Source organism: Triturus cristatus, chromosome 1_2 (genome assembly GCF_964204655.1).
Source record: "Triturus cristatus chromosome 1_2, aTriCri1.1, whole genome shotgun sequence".
In the NCBI taxonomy this organism is placed as follows: domain Eukaryota; kingdom Metazoa; phylum Chordata; class Amphibia; order Caudata; family Salamandridae; genus Triturus; species Triturus cristatus.
The window spans coordinates 254,008,185-254,034,993 of NC_140580.1; the positions used below are offsets into that span (position 1 = coordinate 254,008,185).

Genomic DNA, 26,809 nt, shown 5'->3' on the forward strand with positions numbered 1-26,809 from the left:
ACAGTAAAAAACACATTTGAAACCATCAATAGAATTACAGCCATAGAATTACTGGTATAGAAGGATGGACAATGGGGAGGCGGGTGGGTCAGTGAGGAATCCACAGGCAGATACTGTATCCACCAGAAAAAGCGTTACCGAAGGTAAGTAACTTGTTCTTCTGATGGATACATCTGCCAGTGGATTCCTCACCTTGTGAATAGATTCCACAGCAGTCCCCACTCCCGGAGGAGGGAGTCCAACCTTCTACACCAGAAAATCCTGAAGAACAGAACGAGCAAAATGCCCGTCCCTCCTCACCTCAGTATCTAAGCAATAATGTTTTGCAAAGGTGTGAAGGGAGGCCCAAGTTGCCGCCCTACAAATATCCTCCACAGGAACCCTCCTAGACAAAGCAGAGGTGGAAGACTTTGCTCTAGTGGAATGAGCTCTTAAACCCTCCGGAGGCTCCTTACCGGCCAAAGAGTAACAAATCTTGATGCACAAGACAATCCACCTGGAAAGGGTGTGCTTGTGCACCGCTCGGCCCTTCCTGCAGCCAACAAAGCCCACGAAGAGCTGATCATCAATTCTGATGTCCTTCGTCCTGTCCAGGTAAAAGCTCACCGCCCTCTTAGGGTCCAAACGGTGAAGCCTCTCCTCCTCCTTGGAAGGGTGAGGATAAAAAGAAGGAAGGGTAATGGATTGCCCCAGATGGAAGGGAGTTACCACTTTAGGCAAAAATGCAGCCCTGGTCCGGAGCACCATTCGTTCAGCATGCACAGTCAAGAATGGGGGTTTTGAACTAAGAGCTTGAAGCTCACTTACCCTCCTTGCCGAGGTGATTGCAATGAGAAAACTGTTTTAAACGATAACAGTCTCAAGGGACACTTATGTAAGGGCTCAAAGGGAGAACCCATAAGATAAGTCAGTACAAGGTTTAAGTCCCATTGAGGTACAATAAAGGGAGTAGGAGGAAATTTATTTGTGAGGCCCTTGAGAAACCTAAGCACAATAGGTGATTTAAATAAGGACGGCTGATCCGGCAGGCATAGGAAAGCCGACAAATATCCTTTAACTGTAGCCACAGCAAAGCCTTGCCGAGCAAGAGAAAGGGCAAACTGCAGAACGTTAGACAAACGAGCCTTCAAGGGATCAATTGACCTCTCTCCACACCAGAGAACAAATTTAGACCATCTATAGGAGTATATGGATTTGGTGGAGTGTCGCCTGGCCGATAAAATAACGTCCACCACATCTGGCGGGAGAGAAAAAGAATTCAGGTTGCCCCGTTCAGAACCCCGGCCAGATGATTTGCCATCAGACAAATCCGATGGTCCTGAGCCCAGGACCATAGATGCAGGGCCTCTCTGCAGAGACAAAGAGACCCCACTCCTCCCTGTTTGTTTATATACCACATCGCGGTAGTGTTGTCCGTCAGGACTAGAACAGACTGACCGCGAAGGGAAGGGAGGAAGGCCTTGAGTGCCAAACGTATCGCCCGTAATTCCAGAAGGTTGATATGCAGCAACCTTTCCTCCGGAGACCAAAGACCTTTGATCTCCAGATCCCCCAGATGAGCACCCCACCCTAGAGTGGATGCATCCGTTATCACTGTGGTCACCGATGGAGGTAGATGAAAGGGCTTTCCTTGGGACAGATTGCCCTCCACGCTCCACCAAGACAGATCCGCTGCAGCTTCTCTGGAGATCCTCACAGACTCCCTGAGATCTCCCCTGTGCTGATACCACTGCTTGAGGAGGCACCACTGGAGTGCCCTCATGTGCCAGCGTGCATGGTTGACCAACAGGATGCAGGAGGCGAACAGACCGAGCAGGCGAAGGACCTTCAGAACTGGAACGACCGCTCCGTTGTAAAATAAAGGAATCATTTCCTGTATGTCGAGAATCCTTTGAGGAGGAGGGAATGCTCGACACACAGTAGTGTCCAGTACCGCACCTATGAACAGGTTGCGCTGAGAGGGCACCAGGTGAGATTTGGGCACATTGATCGAAAAACCCAATTTGTACAACAGCCGAGTTGTATCCTGCAGATGGCGCAGCACCTTCCCTGGCGACTCCGCCTTGATCAGCCAGTCGTCTAAATAAGGGAAAACTGAAATCCCCGACCTTCTGAGATGGGCTGCCACCACCGCCATCACCTTTGTGAAGACTCGTGGTGCCGAAGTAAGACCAAACGGGAGGACCGCAAACTGATAATGTTGCGACCCTACCGTAAACCGGAGATACTTCCTGTGCGACTTCAGAATGGGGATGTGAAAATACGCATCCTGCAAGTCGAGCGACACCATCCAGTCCTCCTGATTCAGCGCCTGAAGAACCTGCGCAAGGGTGAGCATCTTGAACTTTTCCTGTTTCAGGTAAAAGTTCAGGATTCTGAGGTCTAATATCGGACGCAATCTGCCGTCCTTTTTCGGAATCAGAAAATACCGGGAGTAGCATCCCTGACCCCTCTCCTGCTCTGGGACCACCTCTATCGCACCTTTCTGAAACAACTTCAGGACTTCCTCCTGCAGGAGAAGACGGTGGTCCTCCGAGCAAGCCCCTTGGCAAGGAGGGTAATTTGGGGGGGAATTCCCGAAAGGGAAGGGCGTACCCATTTTCTACAAGATCCAGAACCCAGAGATCTGTAGTTACAGAATCCCAATCTTGTAGAAAATGGGTAAGCCGGCCCCCCACAGGACCAGCATGATCCGGAATGTCGAATCTAGGGCTGCTTTGCGGTGGTGGGAGGGGCTGAGGAAGAGGAAGAGGAGGAGGAGAGTTGCCGGCCACGTGAGCGACCCCTAAGTCTTCCTCTATATCCCTTGGAGCCTTGCTGCTGTTGCTGCTGCTGCTGCTGCTGGGTTGGTCTATAAGAACGAAAACTCGCCCTTCCAAATCCTCTGTACCTTTTGAAAGTACCTCTCGGCTGGGATTGAAGGCCCAACGACCTAGCCGTAGCCTTACTCTCTTTGAAGCGCTCGAGAGCAGCATCAGCCTTCTTCCCGAACAGACCAGACCAGACCCATCAAAAGGTAAGTCCAATAAAGTTGACTGGACATCAGAAGAGAATTCGGAGGACTTAAGCCATGCACCCCTCCTGGTGGCAACTGAAGACCCCATGACCCTGGCAACTGAGTCTGCTGTATCCAGGCCACTCTGAATAACCTGGCGAGCAGCCGCCTGGGCATCAGATAGAACTTCATTGAAGCCTCCTCTATCCTCCTCTGACAGTTTTGGCGCCAACGTTTTAGCCGAGTCCATAAGCGCATGGATATAGCGCCCCAACAGACAAGTCGCATTTGAAGATTTTAATGCCATACTGGCTGATGAAAAGACCTTCTTGGCCGATTGGTCCACCTTTTTTGCCTCCCTGTCCCCTGGGACTTGAGGAAATGCCCCTTTCGACCGTCCAGAACAAGCCGCGTGAACTACTAGGCTTTCAGGTGAAGGGTGTGAAGATAAAAATTCAGGATCCCCTGGAGCCACCCTATACCTTCTTGCGACTACCTTGGAGACTGCAGGAGCTGAGAAAGGCTTGCGCCATACATCCAGCACAGGTTCCAAAATTGCTTCGTTGAAAGGCAACAGAGGCTCTGAGACCGCAGTTGGAGAATGCAACACCTCAGTTAAAATATTGGACTTGAATTCGGTGGATGGCAATTGAAGGTCCAACAACTCCGCAGCCTTTCTAATTACTGCATGATAGGGTGCTGCGTCTTTAGAGGGTTCGTCTGATGGTGGAGTGATCTCCCACTCCGGAGACAAATCCAGACCACTTGCCTCCTTCAATTCGTCGAAAACCTCATTGGATTCGACCAATTCCCCCTCTTCAGCCTCTTCCATCAGAAAGCGTCTCTCCTCCAGCACTCTCTGCGCCTCCCTTCTCGAATGGATCCGCACCTGCGGCGTCGGCGGCGCCGTGTTCGAATCCGACGGCGCCGGCAGTGGCGTCGAACGCGGATCAGCTGGAGCAGCCGGCGTCGAACGAAGTCGAGTCGGCGCCGGCGAAGAGGGAAGCGGTGTCGATGTTCTCGGCGCCGGCAGCTGCCAAGACGGCGTCGCTGGGAAGAACGGCATAAACGGTGCTTGAGGGTAAACCTGCGGCACTCCCAGATTGAAAGCCATCGGACCCATAGGTGCACCAGAGGTATACATGGCCCGTGAGAACACCCCATATATTGCATTGAGATAATGCGAGGGGTCCTGACCTGGAGTAGGGAAAGCAGGATACTGGTCAGGTAGCAACGGACTCGGGCCTATCAGCGCCGACGGTGGAGCAAGCGGCGTCACAGACTCACCCGGAGCCTGACGATCCTCATCCTGGGCCGGAGTCGGAGACGGAGCCGGAGGACTTGCAGGATCTGGAGATGGAACCGGCGCTGGAGATGACACCGGCACCGGGGATTCAGCCGGAGCCGGCGAAGGCACCGGAGAAGATGGAACCGGAGGCGAAGTCGGGACAGGAGAAAGAGACACTGACTCTCTCCGACGTCGAGCTGGCAATTTCGACTTTGACGTCGAAGCTTTATGATGCGACGAATGCCTCCTCTTTTTCTTATGCTTCTTGCTCTTTGAAGCATGTCCCGAAGTCGACTTGGAAGCCGACCTCGACCTGGATCATCTTCTTCCTCTTTTCTCCTTCTTCTTCATCCGGGCGATAAAGAGCTTTGCTTCTCTCTCCTTAAGAGCCTTCGAGCTCATTTTCCTGCAACTCGAACAACCTCCCACATCATGGTCTGAGGACAAACACCAAACGCAATCGTCGTGCGGGTCGGTGATGGACATGTGCTTGCCACATTCTCGGCAAGGCTTAAACCCAGACTTCCTTGTCGACATTTTTAGAAGATAGACAGAGAAATCCAGAAAACATACAAAGTAACCAGAACAGCTACCAGTAACGATTCCCGAAATCCGTTGGCGTCGTCGGTGCGGAAAAAAGGGAACTGACGTCATCACGCCGATGGGGTCTTCTTATGGAGCCGGTGACGTCAGCGGAGTCGCGAGCGGAGCCGTGTCTCTGTGACGTCGCCTTCGACCACATCGGCGTGGACTGCTACAAAAGTTTCCGAATGTTGCTGGCGCAGGGGATATTCACAAGGTGAGGAATCCACTGGCAGATGTATCCATCAGAAGAACAAGTTACTTACCTTTGGTAGCGATATCTGTAAGAGACATATATTAGTTATGGATTCCTTACTGCCCCACCCATCTTCCCCGTTCTGCGAACTGACTTCTAGAGTAAGGTAATTCCTTTGAGGGCCCTAGTTTTATGCACCACTGTCAGAGTCTTGCATGACTGCGCTTTTGGCATGGAATGTCGTGTAAAGAACTGACACCAGCGTGCAGGGGCGGCGTCTCAGTAGATACCGCAACGTCATTCTGGCGATCACGACGCCAATGACAAACGAGGAGTCGACCTACGCCACCTAGCAACGCGCAGGGGTATTGCTGAATAAGAATTCTCCGGACCCAGTCTAACGCCTGGGGGTAATTCTAAGGTAAGGAATCCATAACTAATATATGTCTCTTACAGATATATCGTTACCGAAGGTAAGTAACTTGTTCTTTTGGGAGAGAGCACAGGCTCTGGGGTCCTGGATATCAGAATCCCAGCAAACTACAGTCAAACATACTGACAAAAAAGCTAAAAGTCAGGGGTAATCATAAAAGAAAGATCCGACTTTCTTACAGATGCCTATATAGGTCACAGCGACATCACATATGGCACCAAAGGCATCAAAGATGCCAAACAGAGCCGAACTAAGTCACCTGACAGCATGCAGGGGTACTGCTTTCGCAAACGTTTATGGATCCAGTCTGACGCCTGAAAAGTTCAAAGGTAAGGAATCTGCAGCTAGAAATCTCTATCAGATGCTGGAGTAAGGGGTGATTGAGCCGTCAAAGTCGTATCAGTCCCCAAGTCTCATTACAAGGGTGGTAAACCAAGGCTGAGGTTTTGTGCAGGCTATAGAGATCTCAATGCAGTCAGCAAGACAGATGCACACCTTATCTATAGAGCTAGTGAACTATCTGACAGGTTAGGGACAGCAATGTTTCTCACTACTTTTGATTTGACATCAGGATAGTGGCAGATTGGCCTGACCTCAGAAAAAAAAAAAAGTAATCATTCCCAACCCCAGATGGACATTACCAATTTACTGTATTGACTTTTGGATTAAAAAATGCCCCTGCCACCTTCCAAAGGTTGGTGAACAACATCCTTGCTGGGTTGGAGACTTTAATGCAGCATATCTTGATGAGACTGCTGTCTATAGCTCCACCTGGCAGGCTCACCTGATCCACCTTGGCAAGGTTTTTGAGGATCTGCAGAATGCAGGCCTCACTATCAAGGCAATCAAGTGCCAGACAAGACAGAGATCTGTTGTATGCTTGGGCCACCTTGTAGGTGGAGGCCAAGTTCAACCCTTACAACCCAAGATCAAAACAATTGTGGACTGGGTGGCTCCAACCACCAGACCCAGAAATTCCTTGGCTTGACTGGGTACTACAGGTGGTTTGTGAAGGGGTATGGTACCATTGTGGCACCCCTCACAGAACTGACCTCCAAGAAACAACCAAAGAAGGTAAACTGGACAGTGAGCTGTCAAAAGACTTTTGACACTGATGGAAGAAATGAGATCAGCACTCAATCACTCCAGATTACTCTAAGCAGTTCATAGTACAGGCAGCTGCCTCTAAACAAGGGAGAGGAGAGGTCCTATCCCGGACTAATCATGATGGCCATGAACAGCCTAGCCTGTTGCTTTCATTAGCAGGAGGTTGCTCCCCAGAGAACAGCGCTGGAGTGTCATTGAGGGAAGCCTTTGCTGTGGTTTGGTCCCTGAAGAAGCAGAGACTCCAATTGTTTGGGACTCACTTCAGAGAGTTCAAATTGACCACTGGTCTTTCAAATGTCTGTTGCAGATGATAGGAGAGAACCCCAAGCTGTTGAGGTGGTCCATTGCCCGACAGGGTAACAATGACATTGCAGATGGCCTTTCCAGGTTCTTCCACTAAATGATGAAAACTACCAGGATAAAGGTTAGTTGCTTATCACCTTTCATCTGGAGGGGGGCCATGTAAGGACTATTTTTGTATGGTCATTTCCATGTTTTTGGATTGATGATACTGGTTTTTCGACTCAGAGTGCACTGAGGCCCACTAACCAGACCTCCGTGCAAGTGCCTGACACCCCAAAACGTGCATGTTACATTGGCTATAGCTAATTAACCTGTCAGTCCCAAGCACATGGTACCCAGGGCAAGTAAGTTAGAGAGTCACCCCAGGAACTGCAGCACTGGTTGTCCAACCCAGGGAGTGACACAGAGCCAAAACTCCATTTGAAATATGTGTAAGTCACCCTTATAGCAGGCCGCCCGAGCCTGCTATATTTCAGGGCAAAACATGTATTTTACATGTTCTGGCAGTAAAAAACGTCAAACTGCCTTTTTTACTGCGGAAGGACTTGTTGGACTCATTGGCAAGTATAGGGTTACAAGCTAACCCCTCGGCTGCACTAACTCCGGAACAGTGCAATCAAAGTTGGTACTCCAAGGTATCAAACAATTTGTTACATTAAGCCTGACTTGACCCTCAAGTCAAAATTAATGTAACACTTTGCGGTGCGCAACTTTTACAAAATTGACACTTTGTTGCCTTCAAGCTCCAGTGCCTTTAACGGTTGCACAAGTAGTCTGTCTCAGAGACCGCTTTCTGCCCCCCCTGGGGAGATGCGCCTACAACTACCAAGAAAGGAGACAATACAAGCCTGCTCTGGAGATAGATGTTAGCTCCCTCTTGTAATAAGTCACAAGGGTGTTGGCACAAAAGGCGAGCTTCAAAGGAGAAGCCTCCTTAGAAAGGCAAAAGGGTAACACATGGGAGATGGTGGCTGCTTCATTGTCTTGGCAAACAGCTGGCACTAAGGACAGGGAAGTGAAAACCAGCAGCAAAACTGCTTTCCATGGGCATGTACCCCCTTGGTAGCAATACCTCTGGGTTGGGCTAAGGAGCGCTGGATGCTAAGAGAAGGGTTCTGCCATCTTGGAAGTGGGCAGAATGGTGCATTCTGTTATAGCCAGAAGCTACACTTCATAAGAAGTGGTCATCAGGAGGGAGGGAACCTAGTAGACATTGGCTGCTGACTGAGTCTACCCTGAGGGCTTTTTCTGAGCATAAATAGGGCACCCCTTGCACCCAGAACTCAGATCTCGACTAGACTGGAAGAAGACCTGCCCTGTTGCACCAAAGACCCGGCGAAGAGAGGTGGTACCTGCGTGGATACACCTGCTGAATCTGGTCGATAGAAAAGGAGAAAGCCTGCTGTGTTGTGCTTGTGGAGAAGTCCTCTCAGGGGCCCAGCCGAAACCAGAGACTCCAAGAGTAAGTTGGCTGAGCAACTGCTCGCAGCGGAGGACCACAATAGCTGAAGAAGCTTGAAGGGCTAAGTTGGTAGCTCAGAACCTTGACACCACTATCGTTCAGCACCAGAGACAAGGACCCGATGTTCAAAGTTGCACCAGAGTCTGCTGAACCCAGAAAGTCGTTAGAGAGCAGCTTGGTCTCCCAGAAGACACATTTTGGGCCAGAGAACTATTTGGCTGAGACTGCTATACCGGGTGGTTGGGCTTCTACCAGACCCAATACTGGGCGAGCAGTAGCCCCGTGGCGACTGGACTTCTACCAGCACAGAGTGTACTTAGAGGGATGCCAGACCTGTGACCAGGAGAGCCTGACACCCTTCCAGGACTGAGGAGTAGCCGCAGGAATATCCCCATCAATAGCATCACATCCACAGCATCATTAAGCATCTTCAGCATTCTGTATCCCTTGCATCAGGATCACTACCATATTAAACCATTGCAACAGATAAAAGTGCCTGGAATGGACTGAAGAGTGCTTCAGCTATTGAAGTAACTGTTTCTGAGGACCTTGCTGGCTCCTTACTGGAGTTGGTCACCTAAATGATTCTCTAAGTGACAGCAATACAACTAGCCCAACTTTTTTGTGAAAACACTTCTAAATTTGTAGAATATGCCAATACTTGTTCACAGTTGAGTGATAGGCTTTGATTTTTTATACCTTGTAAATTCTACATCTCTGGAACTCTTAGGTGTATCATTTTCGTTGTGGTGTTTAAAAATACATAAATAACACAGCCTATTTTTTATGAATTGGTATCACATCTTTTTTGTGTCTCCGATTTCTTCTTCAGTGGTTTCAGTACTGCTTAAATGCTTTACAGTTGTCCCTTTCTGTAAATCTTGCTGCTCAGAACCACAACTATCCAGGGTTGAGCTGAGGTTTAACTGATGAAACATACTTAACCTAAAGGGGTTGGTAAGTGTACTACATGATGAGGACCACACCACTGCCTGATAATGGGCGCTTTGAGCTTCCATCTCTGGTCTAAATGAGAGACCAAGTAGGCGGGGAACGAAAGATTTCAAGTACTGGCAGAGGTTATCTCTGCCTGTAGATTTGTGTATTCCGTGTGAGGACATTGCTTCGTCTGCTCCAGTCCTCCAAATCTGTTACTTTCCTAAGGAAGATCTCTAGTTCAGAACCCAAGTTTGGTCCGGTCTGCAGTTGTTATTCCAGGGTGATGATCTGCTGTTCCGTCCCATCCAGCCAAAAGCGGAGGGTGGGGACACTGGAGCCGAGCGACTTTAGTTTTTTGGCAGTTTCTTTCAACAAGGGTTCTAGTGATCCGATAGTAAGCTTGATATCCTCGGGATCCTTCACTGAAGTGTCAAAGGAGGATGACTATTATGGTAGGGTGGGCGGTAGCGGTTAATTTGAGGGCAGGCCTTTAGCCGCCTCAGAGAACGACAATTGGCAGTGGCCTTTGTTTTGGACATCGAAAGGGAAGGGGGTAGCTGTGGGGAATAAAGCACTTGAAGTCAACCTGGGGATGGTACTTGGGGTATGTGGATACTGTGTCCAAAATGTTCCTCGTAGGGCTTGAGCAAGCGTCAGCTCAGTGCATGACAATCATTTCGACCCAACGACCTGCAGCAGGACAGGATCAGGAGCCGGCAGGGACATCACGGAGGCAGATTACCGGGGCAAAAGGGGTTGGCCCCTGCAGCAGCAGCACCTCTAGACTAAAGGAAAGTAGGAAGCCTTAAGTAGGCCGCCACCGCTGACGCCTAGGGTTCTTGGCAGTCCTCGTGTGTCAGGTGCGACTGGCAGATAGACATGGGTGTAGTCACAAGACCCACGGTGCAACGATGTAATCAATAGGTGGGGGTGGGGCGGCAAATACCATCGGGGTCAGTTACTGCCCTCCTGTGCTTGGCTTTCTTGTGTTTTGACTTTCTGGAAAATATTTACTGTGAAGAAGTTTGTAGGGATGGCCTTAAGATCAGGACAATGATTTGGAGTGGGAAGAAGATCTATGCTTTGATCTGGACACCATATTGTGCTCAGTGACAGACCTTCACATCTTGGTTTCAAATTGGTTTGGGGAGTCTGAGGGCATACTTGTCATATGACAGAGAAATGCTCGGAGCTGAGGTGCCAACATATGCTTACTGCAGTTACTGCATGGTTTGATTACTGTAGTCTTCAGTGGAGGCATCATTGTTTGTACATTTAGGGCCATCAGATATCAGCCAAAGCTGAGAGCAGAGCTTCTGATCCACTTCAAAGGGTAAGGAAAGAAAGGAAATTAAGTCTGTGTAAAAAGGGAAGAATTTATATGCGGCTTAACTCCATAACTTAAAAGGCAGTACAAATTCACCTCACAGACATATGGCACCATGTACTCCGGCATATAAGCATTGCAGGTTATGTTTTTCCAGGACCAGTCGGTCGCCTGGGGATATTCTAAATGTGAAGAATTGAATTGAAAAGGCATTTCTAAAGCGCCTTGGCTATCCGAGAGCATCCCAGCGCTACTTTACAGACTTTACAGTTATAAGTTTCCATCAGAAAGAAATACACTGTGTAAAGTACTGGGATCCTATACATTGAAGGGAGAATATTTATAGGTTTATGAAAGTATTTTGGCATTTAAATCCACTCATGATTCCATGATGACAAAACGTATGTTCCTCTATTTTCCTACTTCAATTAGTTTTAGTGTCTGTTAGGAACCCTTTCAGAAAACGTACTCAGTTTGATAAACAATTGAATCACCTTAGCCTGTCTCAGACTTTTTTTTAAAATACGTGAGAAAGGGATAGTTTGTGTTAAAGGACCAGTTATAAATAATTTTCAATTTCTCTGAAAATCATGATAAAAAATAATTAAGTGGAAAAAATCAAGATGTAACAATTATGATGCATCATCTGAAAAGCTAATGAAGAGTTCTCTACTGGATTGCACACCACCAACTGATCCCTCATTATCATTCTTATGTTAATGTTAACACTGCATTACCTCCACCATGGTCTTTGGCAGTAACTGAGCTCGAAACAACTGCAGCATGGAGTCCACTATGTTTTTCCAGCCTTCTCGCAGTATATCCCCATGTCGATGAGCCAAATCAAAAACAGTCTTTGCAGCAATCTGTGCTTTAGGGTTGCCTCCAAAGTCCATAGGCAGGGTCTCAATAGTCTGCAGAAAAAGCAAAAAACATCATTAAGTTGCCTATGCTGGATAAGCAAAGGTCACGCCACTGCGCACTCACCCACTGTGTCAGTTCTCCTTCTGGCAAATAAATGTAAACAAAAAATGCAAAGAGTAGTGGGGAGTCAGCAGCTATGTATAAAGAACAAGTTACTTACCTTCGGTAAGGATGTATCTGTAAGAGACATAAGTTAGTTATAGATTCCTTACCTTAGAATTTCCCCCAGGCGTCAGACTGGATCCAGATATTTTTCTTCAGCAGTACCCCTGCTCGTCGGTAGGTGGCATCGGTCGATTCCGCGTCTGTTGTCAGCATCGTGGTCGGTGGAAAGATGTCGCGGTGCCTACTTAGGCACCGCCCCTGCGCGCTGACGTCAGTTCTGACACGATTTTCCACGCCAGAAGTACAGAGCCATGCAAGACACTGACCACTGGTGCACAACAACTAGGGCCCTGTAAGGGAGTCCCCATCCCTAGAAATCAGTTCAAAGAGCAGGGAGGATGGGTGGGGCAGTAAGGAATCTATAACTAACATATGTCTTTTACAGATACATCATTACCGAAGGTAAGTAACTTGTGCATCTGAAAGAGACAGTTATAGATTCCTTACCTTAGAATAGATACCCCAGCAATACCATCCCCTGAGGAGGGACTGCGAACCAAGTTCAACCCAGAAAGTTCTGGAAGACTGAATGGGCACAATAGCCGTCCCTCCGGACTTGGCTGTCCAGGCAGTAATGTCTGGTAAACATGTGCATAGATACCCATATTGCCACCTGGCAGATAACAAGAAGTGGACTCCACGTGCCAATGCAGTGGTAGCTGCTGTAGTCCTATAAGAGTGAGCATGCAGCCCCACTGGAGGTTACTTTTTAGTTAAAGCACAGCAGATCTTTATGCAAAGCACAACCCATCGTAAGAAAGTACATTTTTTAACAGCCTCACCTTTCTTAGCACCAATATATCCAATAAAGAGCTGATCAGCCACCCGAAAATCTCTGCTGCAGTCAAGGTAGAAGGACAGCACCTGTTTTGTGTACAGACGGTGGAATCTCTCCTCCTCCTTGGAAGGGTGCGGAGGCAGGAAAAAGTTAGGCAAGGTGATAGATTAACCCATATTAAAAGGTGTAACCACATTAAAAAGAAAGGTCTCGTTCTAAGCACCACCTTGTCCGGATGCACAGACAAGAAAGGGGGCTTGGAAGAGAGCTTGAAGATTGAGTTATTTACCTTTGGAAACGATGTATCTGGTAGAGACATAGTCTAGCCGCAGATTCCTTAACTTAGAAAATCCCCAGCCGGCAGGACATCAAGAGGGTCATGGCCCAAAAGGGGAAGCAGGCAGCCGAGCACCACATAGAGGTGGTGGCACAAGCAGACCGGGTCAGTGACCACGGACACAGCATGAAAGAAAGAGAAACATACCCCCCTTCCTCAGGGAGAACCACGGTCCCCTGCAAGCTAGAGGTATGACAGTGGAAACAGTCAGGATCAATGTAAGTGCCCCGGACCACAAGAAGCAAGTATTCCTAAGAAATACACCCCAGGAAAAAAAGAGTATGATCCAAGCACAAGTGTGGAAACACGTGTGCGGGGCAGCAGGGAATGTGGAATAAATCCGCTTTAGGAGAAGTGGTGAGAAAAGAGGCCACATACAGCAGAAATATAAATGCTAAGCTAGTACCTTGGAAGACAAGCCCAATATAGTACTAAACATTGCCGCACAGCGGTGGATACGGTGTGACCCGTAAAAACAAGGACAGAAGCACTACAGACAAGCGGGACCAAAGACACCCGAAGTGCAACAGGGCGATGCTAATGAACAAGTTACTTACCTTCCGTAACGATGTATCTGTAAGAAACATTAGTTAGTTAGATTCCTCACCTTAGAAAATGCCCAGGCGTCAGGCTGGATCCGGAAAGATTTTTGTAGCAATACCCCTTGCGCGTCGCTAGGCGTCGTCTGCGGCTCCGCATCCGTCGTTGGCATCGTGCGCCGGAATGACGGAGTACTTAGACGCCGCCCTCGCGCGCTGACGTCAGTTCTTGTACAAAGCTTTCCGCGCCAGGAACGCAGAGCCATGCAAGAGACCGACACTGGTGCCAAAAAGTCTAGGGCCCTGAACAGGATGGCCTTAACCCTAGATGTCGGTTCGCAGAACGGGGAGGATGGGTGGGTCGGTGATGAATCTAACTAAGTAATGTTTCTTACAGATACATCGTTACCGAAGGTAAGTAACTTGTTCATCTGAAAGAAACACGTTAGTTAGATTCCTCACCTTAGAATAGATACCCCAGCAATACCAACCCCGGTGGTGGGTCTGAGAACCAAGATCACACCAGAAAGTCCTGGAGAACTGAACGGCCAAAGAAGCCATCTCTCCGGACTTGGCTGTCCAGGCAATAGTGCTTGGCGAACGAGTGCAGTGAGGCCCACGTCGCCGCCTGACAGATGTCCTGCAAGGGAACTCCCCGTCCCAGGGCAGTAGTCGCTGCTGTGGCCCGGGTGGAATGGGCTCTCAGCCCAACAGGAGGGTCCTTTTTCGCCAAGGAGTAACAAACCTTTATACACAATATGACCCACCGTGAGATGGTCCGCTTGTGTACAGCCCTCCCCTTCTTAGCACCTACGTATCCAACAAAAAGTTGGTCGTCCACCCTGAACAGTCTGGTGCGGTCCAAATAAAAGGACAACGCACGTTTGGGGTCCAGACGGTGGAGCCTCTCTTCCTCTTTCGAAGGATGCGGAGCCGGAAAGAAGGTGGGCAATGTGACAGATTGCCCGATGTGAAAGGGGGTCACCACTTTTGGAAGAAAAGAAGGACGAGTCCGGTGGACAACCTTGTCCGGATGAACAGAAAGAAAAGGAGGCTTAGATGACAGAGCCTGGAGCTCACTCACCCGACTAGCCGAGGTGATAGCTATCAGGAAAGCAGTCTTAAGAGTCAGAAGACGAAGGGGACAATTGTGAAGAGGCTCAAAGGGAGCGCACATCAGAAAGGTCAAGACAAGATTCAAATCCCCACTGAGGCATTACGAAACGGACAGGAGGGAACATGTGAGTAATGCCTTTAAGAAAACGCGAAACAACAGGGGATTTGAAAAGTGAAGGCTGATCAGGAAGCCGTAAGAAAGCAGAGATCGCAGAAAGATAACCTTTCAAGGTGCCCAGAGCAGAGCCCTGCTGGCCAAAGAAAGAAGAAAGAGGAGAACCTCAGAAAGAGGGGCGGAAAGGGGATCCACAGCCTTTGCTGTGCACCATGCCACAAATTTGTTCCACCTGCAGGCGTATACCGATTTTGTGGAGGGACGCCTGGCTGCCAGAATCACATCGCAGACTTCAGGAGGCAAGGAAAATGGCATCAACTGTCGCTGCTCAATCTCCAAGCATGGAGGTGGAGACTGGACAGGTTCGGGTGGAGGACCGTCCCCTGCTGCTGCGACAGAAGGTCCTCCTGAAGAGGCAGTCGTACCGGAGGATCGATTGACTGAGTAGCTCGGGATACCAGTACCTTCGTGCCCAATCTGGAGCCACTAAGATTACTTGGGCCCGGTCGCGCCTGATCTTCTTCAGCACTCTGGGCAGGAGTGATATAGGCGGAAAGGCGTACAACAGACCGCAACTCCACTCGCAACGAAAAGCGTCTCCGAGCGAGTGCCGCCTTGGAAATTCCTTTTTTTTTTTTTTTTTAATTTATTTTTAATTACCAACACATTACAAGTCAATTAATTCATCATTTTCCGGCATCCCCCCCCCCCCATCCCAGGTCCAAGAAAAGAAAACAGAAGAAAAAAGATAAAAAAGAAGAGTGAATAATGAATAAAAGGGGCATATGATATTTACAAGAATTAAGGTACAATCATTCGGTATGAATACAAAAAATAGAAAATATCTTTCTAACCTTAGAAAGGAGAGCAGGGATATACATAGGCCAAACAGGGAACGGGGGAGTCGGAGGAAAGGGAGACAGAAAAAGAAATATGTTATGCAACTTGGGTATTCAATGTATCTAGCCATCTAGTCAGGGGGCCCCAGACCACCAAACCCTTTTCTCTTGCCCTTCTTTCCTTTTTAGCGTAAACTGCTCTTTCCAACCTATAAGTGGCAAGGAATCTACCTTGCCATTGGCCAAACGACGGGGGATTCAGATCTTTACAATGCATAGCAATGCATATCCGCAGGATAGTCATAGCAACGAACAATAATGCACCCCCTTCTTTAAGGTCAAGCCGATCATATAGCCCTAGCATAATAGTAGTTGGCATAAGTTGAATGTCTGAAAAGAGAATTCTACTTAGAAACAATTGTACCTCTTTCAGTAATACCTCAAGTTTTGAGCAAGTAGCGAACATATGCACAGAGTCCGCACTGTATTCTGTGCACCGAGGACAAGTAGTCCCAGCACCGTTTGCCCATATGGCTATCCTGTTAGGAGTTATAAACATAAAATATCCTGTTTTATAAAATTGTGCTTGTAGTTTAGGGGATAGAAGAAAAGATCGAGCTAGGCTCAAGGCAGAGCAGAATAGATTAGGTGGAATATTTAATTTCAGCTGCCATTTAGCATCAGTTTTAATTAGATCATCAGGTCTTTGTTCATTCAAAATACAGTAGATATCTCCTATCCTCGGTGTTTTCGTGCCAAGCAATTTGTCTAAGGCCTACTGCTACAAACCCGGCAGGCCCCCCAGTTTTCTTTGCTAAATAATTCGTAATGGCGTTATACTGAAATATCTGATCACTACTTAAATTAAAGCGAGTTTTCAGTGCCTCAAATGACATAGTACGACCGGTGCTATACAAATCTCCTAATCTATGAATGCCCGCAGAATGCCATTTTCGTAAATATACGCATTTAAATATTAGTGGCAAATTATCATTATTTCTTATCGGGGTATAATGATTTAGCTTATCCATTCCGAATACTTTAAGGATATTGCGAAAGACCTGAAAGGCACTGATCATTGTCTTAAATTTAACTCGCTTATAATAGCTATATTCCAGCTGGCGCCACAAACACCCCCTTACGTTTTTGCCTAACAGCAAAGCATAGGGAGAGGGCAGGCCGGAACAGACTGGTGGTATAGTCCTCATTGTAGGAGAGTAGGGTCTGCAATCCTATGATCACCCAGATTTTTTGCTTTTGCTTCATTGGTTTACGACTTTCCCTGGCTGTGGGCCTGCCAATCAGACCCACAGCCTAGCTGTTCTCTCTCGAAATTAAAACACATGTACATTAGGTGCATCCACTAATTGGAACTGGGCCGCCTTGTCAGTCCCTGTCTCAGCATACCACAGGTATCCAGGGCATCGGTGTACCCAGGGCCTACCGGGGGCTGCAGCATGTATTATGCCACCCCTGGATGGCCGCCCAAATCTGACACAACTGGCTGCACGACAGCTGGGGCAAAGTGGTGTAATCACCCGTTGCTGTAGGTGTAGTATTCCTACACCTAACCCTAAAATGGACACATGGATTCCTATCAGTCACTCCTATGGCAGGCCTTATCAATCCTGAAGGCAGAGTGCAGGGGATCATGTGGGACGGTGCTCTGGCGCGAGCTGAGCCCGTCGACGGCTTGCGGAACCAAGTCCTAATAGCCGTTCCATGGTGACGCGGGCCAACTACTTTAAAATGCATTATAATCCTTGCGGTTATTTGCTAACTTTGGCATCGCATCACCTACACATGTCGAGTAAGGTGTCATACGAATTGGAATACGAACCCCTCGCCAGTTCTGGCGACGGGGTTAGCATTCCCCCCTTTTAGAGGGGCACGACATGGAAGTAACCTTGAACCCCGGTTAAAGTTGACTCAAGCCTCAGCATCACAAAATGGATGCTGCCACCAGACACAAGTCTGACCTCCTGCTGCTGGGAGACCTTCCAGCGAGGGGAGCTTGGACAAAGGGTTTCCTGTCGAGGGCGGTGTTAGCACCATCCCAGACAGGGTTTGTGTATCCCAGGTAGGCAGGGCTGAAAGGAAGGTGATTGCAAGTGGCACCCCGGTGCTCACTGTGCATAGCCCGGCTCAAACCAGTTTCAGGGGCACATCAGCCCCTGAGCTGGGGCGAAGCCGGACAAAGGATAGGGGTGTAACCACCCCCCTCCTGGCCCCACCCATAGGTAGGACCTAGTCACGGGCCAGCCCCTTTTCTTAGAATAAAGGTAGGAGCGAGTCCCCTTCCCAAATGGGATAATCGGATAATTCTGAATCTTGAACTACTTTCCACGAAAGGAACTCTTGACTATTTTCTGAAGACTCTCCCTTGTGGCTAAGGAGTAGCCACCCTGCACCAGCAGGCACCAACTAAGCGCTTGCGGTTTGCTGTAAGTCTCTCCTACGGATCAAGACTGCCCAGCTCGACGAGACCCGAGTTCCCTGCCATCTCTGACCTTCTACCTACATCATCAGCCCAGCTGAGAGTCGTAGGTGTGACGAGACCTGCGGGACCGGCCATCTTCAGAACCTGCACGACGCTTATCTAGCACGCCCACCGAGGGACCCTCGAGTGAGTGCACCTAGGGTTTGAGAAGCCCTAACCCTGAGCAGCTCCAGCACCGAAGTCTGCCTCCCCAGCATCCACGAGATCTGCGTGGGGGACCTTCCGCTCCTTGCTGTTCACCGCGCTGTCCGACCACTTGCCGACCGGCTTGTGGCCCTCTTCACGACGCACCACGATTGTTTCATCACTAGTCTGGTTACTCCAGACTGGCTCTTGCTCCCTTTCAACAGAGGAGTACCTCGGACCCTCCTGGTCCACTCCAGACGCCATCTTGACTCCCCCGCGTGGGTTGCCACTGCCAAGATCCGCAGCCCCATTCCTGGGCCCAGCATCATCGACAGCAGACACCTTCGTGGGACAGCTCGCCCTCCATCCTGGTCGCCGCCGCGCCTCCTGGTCCGAGGAACAGCCGAGTCCGACGTCACCCACTCACCTGGTCGAGGTGACTTCAGCCGGTACCCTCCTGGTGCCCACACGATCGCTGGCTAGCGGTTGAGAACTGAGTCCCCTCTGCTTTCAGGTTTCCTTCATCCCCGATCCAGGCTTGGATCTCGCTGAACATCGTCACTGGTCGCCTGCCAGCAACTCTTCTTTCAGGCTCCTGAGACTACAACGAGGACTCCCGACATCTTGCCGAACCTCCCGCAGCCGCAGCCTCTGGGCTAGGTAACTCGAGCATTTCGGTGCTCCATCGCAGGTTCGCTTTACAAGTGTCCAGTTCCTTTTTCGTTTAGTCCCACTGATCGGATCACTCCGGAATCAGTAACTTTAAACTTTCTAACCTCTCCCATCCCACTTGCAGTGGAATGGTTTCGTGCCCTTCGGGCATTTGTGTAAATTGTGCAACCAGAAGTATTTTCATAAGAGTTTTGTAGTGTGCTTAGCTCCCTGACTCATAAAGAGCCAGGGTAGTCTTGTTATAAATAAATATCCTTTATTTTCATAACAGCTTGTGTGGTGTCCTTTCACTTGGTGTTCAAGGGGTATATGTGATGGTAAACAGCTGGCTTAACACGCCCTCTAGAGTTTAGCCTAAAGACTGCTCGTATCCACGCTGTAGGAGAGTAGGGTCTGCTTTCTATGTTCACCCCCACTTTTTGCTTTTGCTTTACTGGTTTTCGACTTAGATGTGGCTGTGGGCCTGCTAATCAGACCCACAGCCCTGCTGTTCTCTCTCTAAATTAATACTATGTACTTTAGGTGCATAACCCATTTGGATAGGATCACCTTATTGGCCCCTGTACAGTGTACCCTAGGTACCCAGGGCATAGGTGTACCCTAGGCCTACCAGGGGCTGCAGCATGTATTATGCCACCCCTGGCCTGGCCTTCCATTTTGACACAACTGGCTGATCACTCAGCTGGGGCAAGGTCGTGTAATCACCCCTTGCTTAGGTGTAGTATTCCTATACCTAACTTACATATAGACACATGTGTACCTATCAGTCACTCCTATGGCAGGCCTTGACAATCCTGGAGGCAGAGTGCTTGGTAACATGTGAGATGGTGCTCTAGCATAAGCTGAGCCTGTCTGCAGCTTTCGGAACCATGTCCTTATAGCTGTTCTATGATATAGCCTACCATATACTCTTAAAGTGCCTTATAATCTTAGACGGTTATGGTAACTATGGTTTGGCTTTATCAAAACATGTCGTGTAAGGTGTCTAACACTAGGGAATAATACCCCCATGCCATTTCTGGACATGAGAATATTATCCCCCCCTTCTAGAGGGAAAGACATGTTAAAATCATACTTCCACTGTTAGCCTCTGACCAAAGCCTCAGCATCACAAAATGGATGCTGCTGCCACGACACAAGTCTGACCTCCTGCTGCTGGGAGTGATCCCAGCCAGGGAGGCCTGGACAATAGGTTTCCTGCTTGGGGAGGTGCTAGCACCTCCCCAGACAGCCTTTAGTGTATTGGGGCAGGGTGGGCTGAAAGGAATGAGACATACCTGGGGCACACAAGGTGTTCCTTGCATAGTCCAGTTCAAACCGGCGCTGGGGCACTCCAGCCCCAGCTCTGGCGCGAAACTGGACAAAGGGAAGTGGGTGTAACCACCCCCTCCCAGGTCCCACCCATAAGGCGTGACCTAGCAGGTATCCCAGCCCCCCAGATTAGTATAAGAGTGGGAGTTGGGCCTCAAGACTTTAGATTATCCTGAACCTGCAAAACTGAACAGAAACTCTGGACCTTCGACATTCGACGAAAGAAGAAGACTGAAGAATCTCCCTTGTAGCCAAGGAGTGGCTACCCTGTGCAAACAGGCACCATCAAGGGACTACCCTTTGCTTTGCGACCGTTCTACGAGGAACCGACTGCAGAGCCCGACCAGAGCCTTGACTTCCAGACTTCGCCGACCCTCATCCACATCTGCAGCAGAGCTGAGATCCGTGGAGGCGACGAGCGACGTGGGACCGGCTACCTGGGAAAAGTGGCTAGTAACTTACAGCGCAGCTTCTGAGGTACCCTCGAAGTTGTGCACCGGGGATTGAGAAGCCCCAACCCCAAGCACCATCTGCACCGAAGATCAGCCCCCCACACTCCACGAGTCCTGCGTGGGGCCCTTCAGCATTTTCCTGCTTGCCGCGTCTGTCCGGTTGCTTGCCCGCTGGCTAGTGGCCTCTGTGACGACGCACCCTGAAATCTTCTGCGCTGGTTTGGCTCCTCCAGACTGGCTCCCGCTTCTCTGCAAAGAAGAAGCACCCCAGACCTTCCTGGTCTGCACCAGAAGCAAGTCCTTTGTTCTTCGTGGGTTCCGCTTGCCAAGGCTTGGTGAGTCCTAGTCCAACTTCGACGCCGCCGACAGCAAGAGCCTTCGGGGGACAGCTCGCCTCCTGGTCCTGGTCGTCCTCGACGCTTCCTGGTCCTCCTGGCTGCAGCGACAAACTTCACCTTCACCTGCAACTCTTCACGACATCGCCTGGTTCCTTCCTGGTTCCACGTGGTCACTGGCTAGTGACCTTGACTCTGTCCCCTCTGCTTGCAGGTTTCTTCTCTTCTTGATCCCAGCCTTGGGATCCACCGGACACTCTCCCCTGACTGCCTGTCAGCATCTTTCTTCAGGCATCCATAGGAGTCGACGACGAAAACGACGCATCTTCACCCCTATGCACCCGCAGCCTGTGGGCTAGGTAACTTGGGTACTCCGGTGCTCATCAGGATAGTGACTATCCTAGTGTCTAGTTTTCAAGTCTCAACTTCCTAGCTACTCCGGAAGTGTCCTAAATCTATCTATTTCTAAACTGTAACATTGCTATTGACTTTTACGCATTACGCGTGAGTGTTTCCACTCTGCACACGAATCCCGTGGGCCTCCCACTTCCTAACTAACGCTAGTGTAGTGTAGCCCCAGCGATTCCCTAGGCCTAGGCCTATTCTATTTCCGTGACAGTGGTTCTTATACCACTTACTTAGTATATGGTTTGCGTGGCCCCTAGGGCCTAACTGTATTACTTACCTGTGTGACTTACTGTATGCATTAATAAGACTGTGTTGTACTTACCTCTAATCTCATAAAGAGTGCTGAGGGTTTGCTTAGAATAAATACACTTTATTTTATATATATATCTGTTGTGGTGTCCTTTCATTTGGTATTCAAGGGATTATATATGGTATCACAGCTGGCTTCACATGCCATTCAGAGTTTAGCCTAAGACTGCTCCTGTCCATGCTACCACTAGGATAGCTGGTCTATAAGGTTGACTTTACAACCAATCACCATAAGGGTATTTGGACTGATATAAGGTGTACACTATAACTAGTGACATCATACATCAGGCCAACTTCTCACACACGCTACTAGGATAGCTGGTCTAAAAGGTTGACTTACAACCAATCATCAATAAGGGTAGTTTGGAATGATACACAGTGATCACTAGAATAGTGAGCACTACATATCAGGCCAACTTCTCACATTGGTAAGCAGCGGTTGGGATTTGAGCTTGCTGTTGTTTTACCACACGCGTATCCTAAGAATATCGAAGTGAAAGATCACATAAGTACCCAGGTACATATAACTTAACTTAGAATACTCCGAGTTCTACTGAACCGGCTGTTGTAGTGTAACAGGGCTTAGCACACCCTGACTACAACTCTTAGCAAGGGATCAGTAGGTAAACACATAGTGTAGGTAGGTGCATCACTTACACCTCACTAGAAAAGCATGTCGGTCCACGGAGAGTCTGCGGAGACTCCCTTAGTGGTCAGTGACCCTCCACAGGTCGTGTCACGATATGCAGCTCTTAGCTTCAAGGAGATGAGACAACTGTGTGCCTCCAGGAAGTTAAAACAGGGTTCTAACCCTACAGTCCCATTCCTGATAGGTCTCTTAGAGACTTATGATGCTAGAAGGGCTCTTAACGTAGGCCCCTCTAACCCAGATGGGAGCATGCCCCCCTTAGAGGGAACCCTTGGTGACCCAGACCTCAGCCTCCATACAGAGGAGGAAGAGGAGGAGGAATTATCAGGGGACGAGGCAGACAAAGGTCCAGTAGTAGTCGGCAGGCTTACAAGGACCAACTTAAGCAGGCATGAGAATGGAACTGGGGGAGCCCCGGGCCCACGCTCAAGCAGGCCTAACCTTGGGAACGGACGAGCTAGGTCTCTCTCCAGAGGCTCTGGCAGATCGGTTCATACACATGTCTCTCAGGCATCTTCTCAGAGAGGAATGACGTCCCCTCAGAGAAGGGAGCATGAAGCGAAGATGAGGGAAGTCAATCTGAGGATCGAGCGGGAAGAACTTGCCCTCGCCAAAGAAAGACTTGCCCTGGCCCGAGAGCAGAAGTTAAGTGGGTTAGATCCCACTGGTGGCAGCATTCTCAATAGAGAGAAAGACAGGGGTATAGACACTAGACACCTGAGTAAAATAGTGCCCCCTTTAAACAAGGGGACGATATCCACAAGTGGATAACGGCTTTGGAGAGGGCCTGCACTGTCCAGTGCGTCCCCCCAAGTCAGTGGGCAGCTATACTGTGGCTTTCCTTTGAAGGTAAAGGAAGGGACAAGCTCCTCACTACGAGAGCTGAGGATGCTAACAACTACCAAGTCCTGAAGAACACACTGATTGATGGGTTCGGCTTAACCACGGAACAGTACCGGGTGCTGTTCCGGGACACCCAGAAAATTCAGTCTCAGGATTGGACTGACTTTGTCGATTGTGCCACTAAGGCTTTGGAAGGCTGGTTGCTGGGTAGCAAGGTTACTGATTACACAGGATTGTACAATCTTATCATGCGAGAACAGATTTTAAACAACTGTCAGAACCAATTGTTGCATCAGCACCTTGTTGACTCGGATCTGACCTCTCCCCAAGAATTGGGAAAGAAGGCAGACAGATGGGTCAGAACAAGGGTCAAGCAGAACCAGAACCAGGGTGGTCAGAAGAAAGCAGACCAAAAGGGTAGTAACAAGAACGAACAAAATGACCAGAAGTCTTCGACAGGTCCCCAACAAACCAAAGAGGGTGGGGGTCAGGCTTCACAGAAGAAGAAGACTCAAGAAGGCCAGTCAAAAAGGTGGTGCCAATACTGTAAAAGTAAGACTCACTGCTTTAGTGAGTGCACCAAGAAAGGAGGGCAAACTCCTGCCACTGCAGCCCCTAAGGCACCTGCACCCCCTAGTACAGTCAGCAGTGGTAGTGAGCCTCCCAAGGCATTAGTTGGGTTAACCTTGGGAACCGAGGGGAGTGACGACTTAGTCAGCACGCTCACTCAGGCCGTCCTTGTCTGTACAGGGGATATGGATATGTCCCCTGATGCCAGTCCCAATACTTTGGGCAAATACAGACAGACACCTTTGATCAATGGAAAAGTGGCTCAGGCCTACAGGGACACTTGTGCCAGTGTCACCATGGTGACGCCTAACTTTGTGGACCCTGGACAGATCATGCTAGGTACCGATTACCTAGTGACCAATGCCAGCAACGTCACTACCAATCACAGTATGGCAGTTGTTGATTTCTCCTGGGGAGGGGTAAGTGGCCCGAAAAAGGTTGTGGTTAGTTCAGACCTCCCCGTAGAATGTCTGTTGGGCAATGATTTGGAAACGTCACAATGGTCAGAAGTGGAGCAGAGGACTCACATGGAAATGTTAGGCTTGCCAGTACATGTCCTTGCTGTGACCAGGTCACAGGCCAAAAGATGCCCCACTGAACAGGTGCTGGATCCTGGAAGAACGGACCAGACACCTTCCAAGAAAAGGAGCAGTAAGGGTAAGGCTTCGCCTTCCCCCTTGCCCCAGGTCGTGGATCAAGTCTCTGAGGAGGCTGACCTTAAAGAACTGAGGGAAACTGAGCCGCAAGAGCTTGAACCTGGTCAGGTTGAGTTTCTGGGCTCAGGGGGACCCTCCAGGGAAGACCTGGGGAAGGCGCAGTTAGACTGCCCCTCACTTGAACCCCTCAGACAGCAGGCTGCTGCTGAGGCTGCAGGGAACGCCACAGGTACCCACAAAGTGTACTGGGACGATGGACTCCTGTACTCCGAGGCAAGAGACCCCAAACCTGGCGCGACCAGGAGGCTGGTCATCCCCTTGTCTCTGAGAGGTTTCCTTCTCACCTTGGCCCACGAGATTCCCCTTGCAGGTCACTTAGGCCAGAATAAGACTTGGGACAGAATTGTTCCACACTTTCACTGGCCCCACATGTCCGAAGATACGAAGGAGTTTTGCCGCTCCTGTGTCACTTGCCAAGCCAGTGGTAAGTCAGGTGGCACGACAAAGGCCCCCCTCATACCACTACCGGTGGTGGGGGTACCCTTTGAACGAGTGGGGATCGGCATTGTCGGACCAATGGAACCCCAGATAGCATCAGGGCACAAGTTTATACTGGTGGTGGTGGACCACGCCACCAGGTATCCTGAAGCTATTCCCCTTAGGACCACTACAGCACCTGTGGTGGCACGGGCCCTACTTGGAGTGTTCTCCAGAGTGGGCTTCCCTAAGGAGGTCGTCTCAGACAAAGGTGCAAACTTCATGTCGGGATATCTGACTGCTATGTGGAAGGAGTGTGGTGTCAACTACAAGTTCACCACACCCTATCACCCACAATGCAATGGGCTTGTTGAGAGATTCAACAGGACCCTAAAAGGGATGATTCACGGACTACCTGAAAAGCTTCGGCGGAGATGGGATGTCCTGATACCCTGCCTATTGTTCGCCTACAGAGAGGTCCCGCAGAAGGGGGTTGGCTACAGCCCTTTTGAGCTTCTGTTCGGACATCCTGTAAGGGGACCCCTTTGTTTGGTAAAGGAAGGATGAGAGAGACCTCTCAGAAAGCCGGCATCAAACATTGTGGACTATGTGCTCGGTCTCCGCTCGCGGATGGCCGAGTACATGGAAAAGGCATCTAAAAACCTTGAGGCGAGCCAAGAACTACAAAAAGCTTGGCACGACCAAAAGGCTGTCCTGACTGTGTACCAGCCTGGACAGAAGGTGTGGGTGCTGGAGCCAGTGGCCCCAGCAGCACTCAAAGACAAATGGTCAGGGCCCCACACGATCATTGAGCAAAAGGGAGAGGTCACCTACCTGGTAGACCTGGGAACTCCCCGGAGCCCCCACAGGGTGCTGCATGTAAACAGGCTGCTCAAGGCATATGTCGACAGGGAGGGCATGGGCTTGCTCATGGCCACAGATGAGGGACAGGAGGAGGAGAGTGACCCTCTCCCGGACCTGCTCTCTCAGAATCCTGACGATGGGTCAGTAGATGGTGTTGTCTTTTGTGGCAGCCTCTCTGGACATCAACAAAAGGATTGTAAACAGGTTCTTCAATCCTTTCGACATATGTTCTCTCTGACGCCCAGTCAGACCAATTGGTGTACCCATGAGGTCGACACTGGGGACAGTCTGCCCGTAAAGAGTAAAATCTATCGACAGCCTGATCATGTCAGAGACTGCATCAAGACAGAGGTGCAGAAAATGTTGGAGCTGGGAGTCATTGAGCCCTCGGACAGCACCTGGGCTAATCCCGTAGTTCTTGTGCCGAAACCTCACACCCAGGGCGGTAAGAAAGAGATGAGGTTTTGCGTGGACTACAGAGGCCTCAATGCAGTCACTATGACTGACGCCCACCCGATACCGAGAGCAGACGAACTTATAGACCGGTTGGCTTCGGCCAACTACTTAAGTACGTTTGACCTGACAGCTGGGTATTGGCAAATCAGGTTAGCTGAGGAGGCCAAGCCCAAAACAGCATTTTCTACCCCGGGTGGGCATTATCAGTTCGTGGTAATGCCCTTTGGTTTGAAAAATGCACCTGCCACCTTCCAAAGGCTGGTGAATCGAGTTCTCACTGGGTTGGACGACTTCTGTGCGGTGTATCTGGACGATATCGCTGTCTTTAGCTCCACCTGGGAGGATCACCTGGTCCACCTGAGGAAAGTGTTAGAGGCCCTGCAAAAGGCAGGCCTCACTATCAAGGCCACTAAGTGCCAGATAGGGCAGACACAGGTTGTATACCTGGGCCACCTTGTAGGTGGAGGCCAGGTTCAGCCATTGGAGAGCAAAATACAGGCCATACAGGACTGGGCTCCTCCAACCACCCAGACTCAGGTTCGAGCTTTCTTGGGCCTGACTGGTTATTACCGGAAATTTGTCAGAAATTATGGATCCATTGTGACCCCGCTAAACGATCTGACAAGTAAAAAGATGCCAAAAAAAGTTCAGTGGACAGCCAGCTGTCAAAAGGCATTCGATGACCTAAAGCAGGCCATGTGCACAGCGCCTATCCTAAAGAGTCCAGACTACTCCA

At 49.6% G+C, this 26,809-nt stretch overlaps 1 protein-coding gene across 5 annotated transcripts in view; it reads right to left on the reverse strand.

The window, feature by feature from the left end:
- The window catches only part of GBF1 (golgi brefeldin A resistant guanine nucleotide exchange factor 1), a 2,300,480-nt gene that overhangs the window by 874,615 nt on the left and 1,399,056 nt on the right, over window positions 1-26,809 (reverse strand). For all 5 annotated transcript variants that reach the window (XM_085603553.1, XM_085603551.1, XM_085603552.1 and 2 more), the window contains one exon: window positions 11,370-11,546. In XM_085603553.1, coding sequence (XP_085459679.1) covers window positions 11,370-11,546 — 177 coding nt within the window. The remainder of the gene's footprint in view (window positions 1-11,369; window positions 11,547-26,809) is intronic.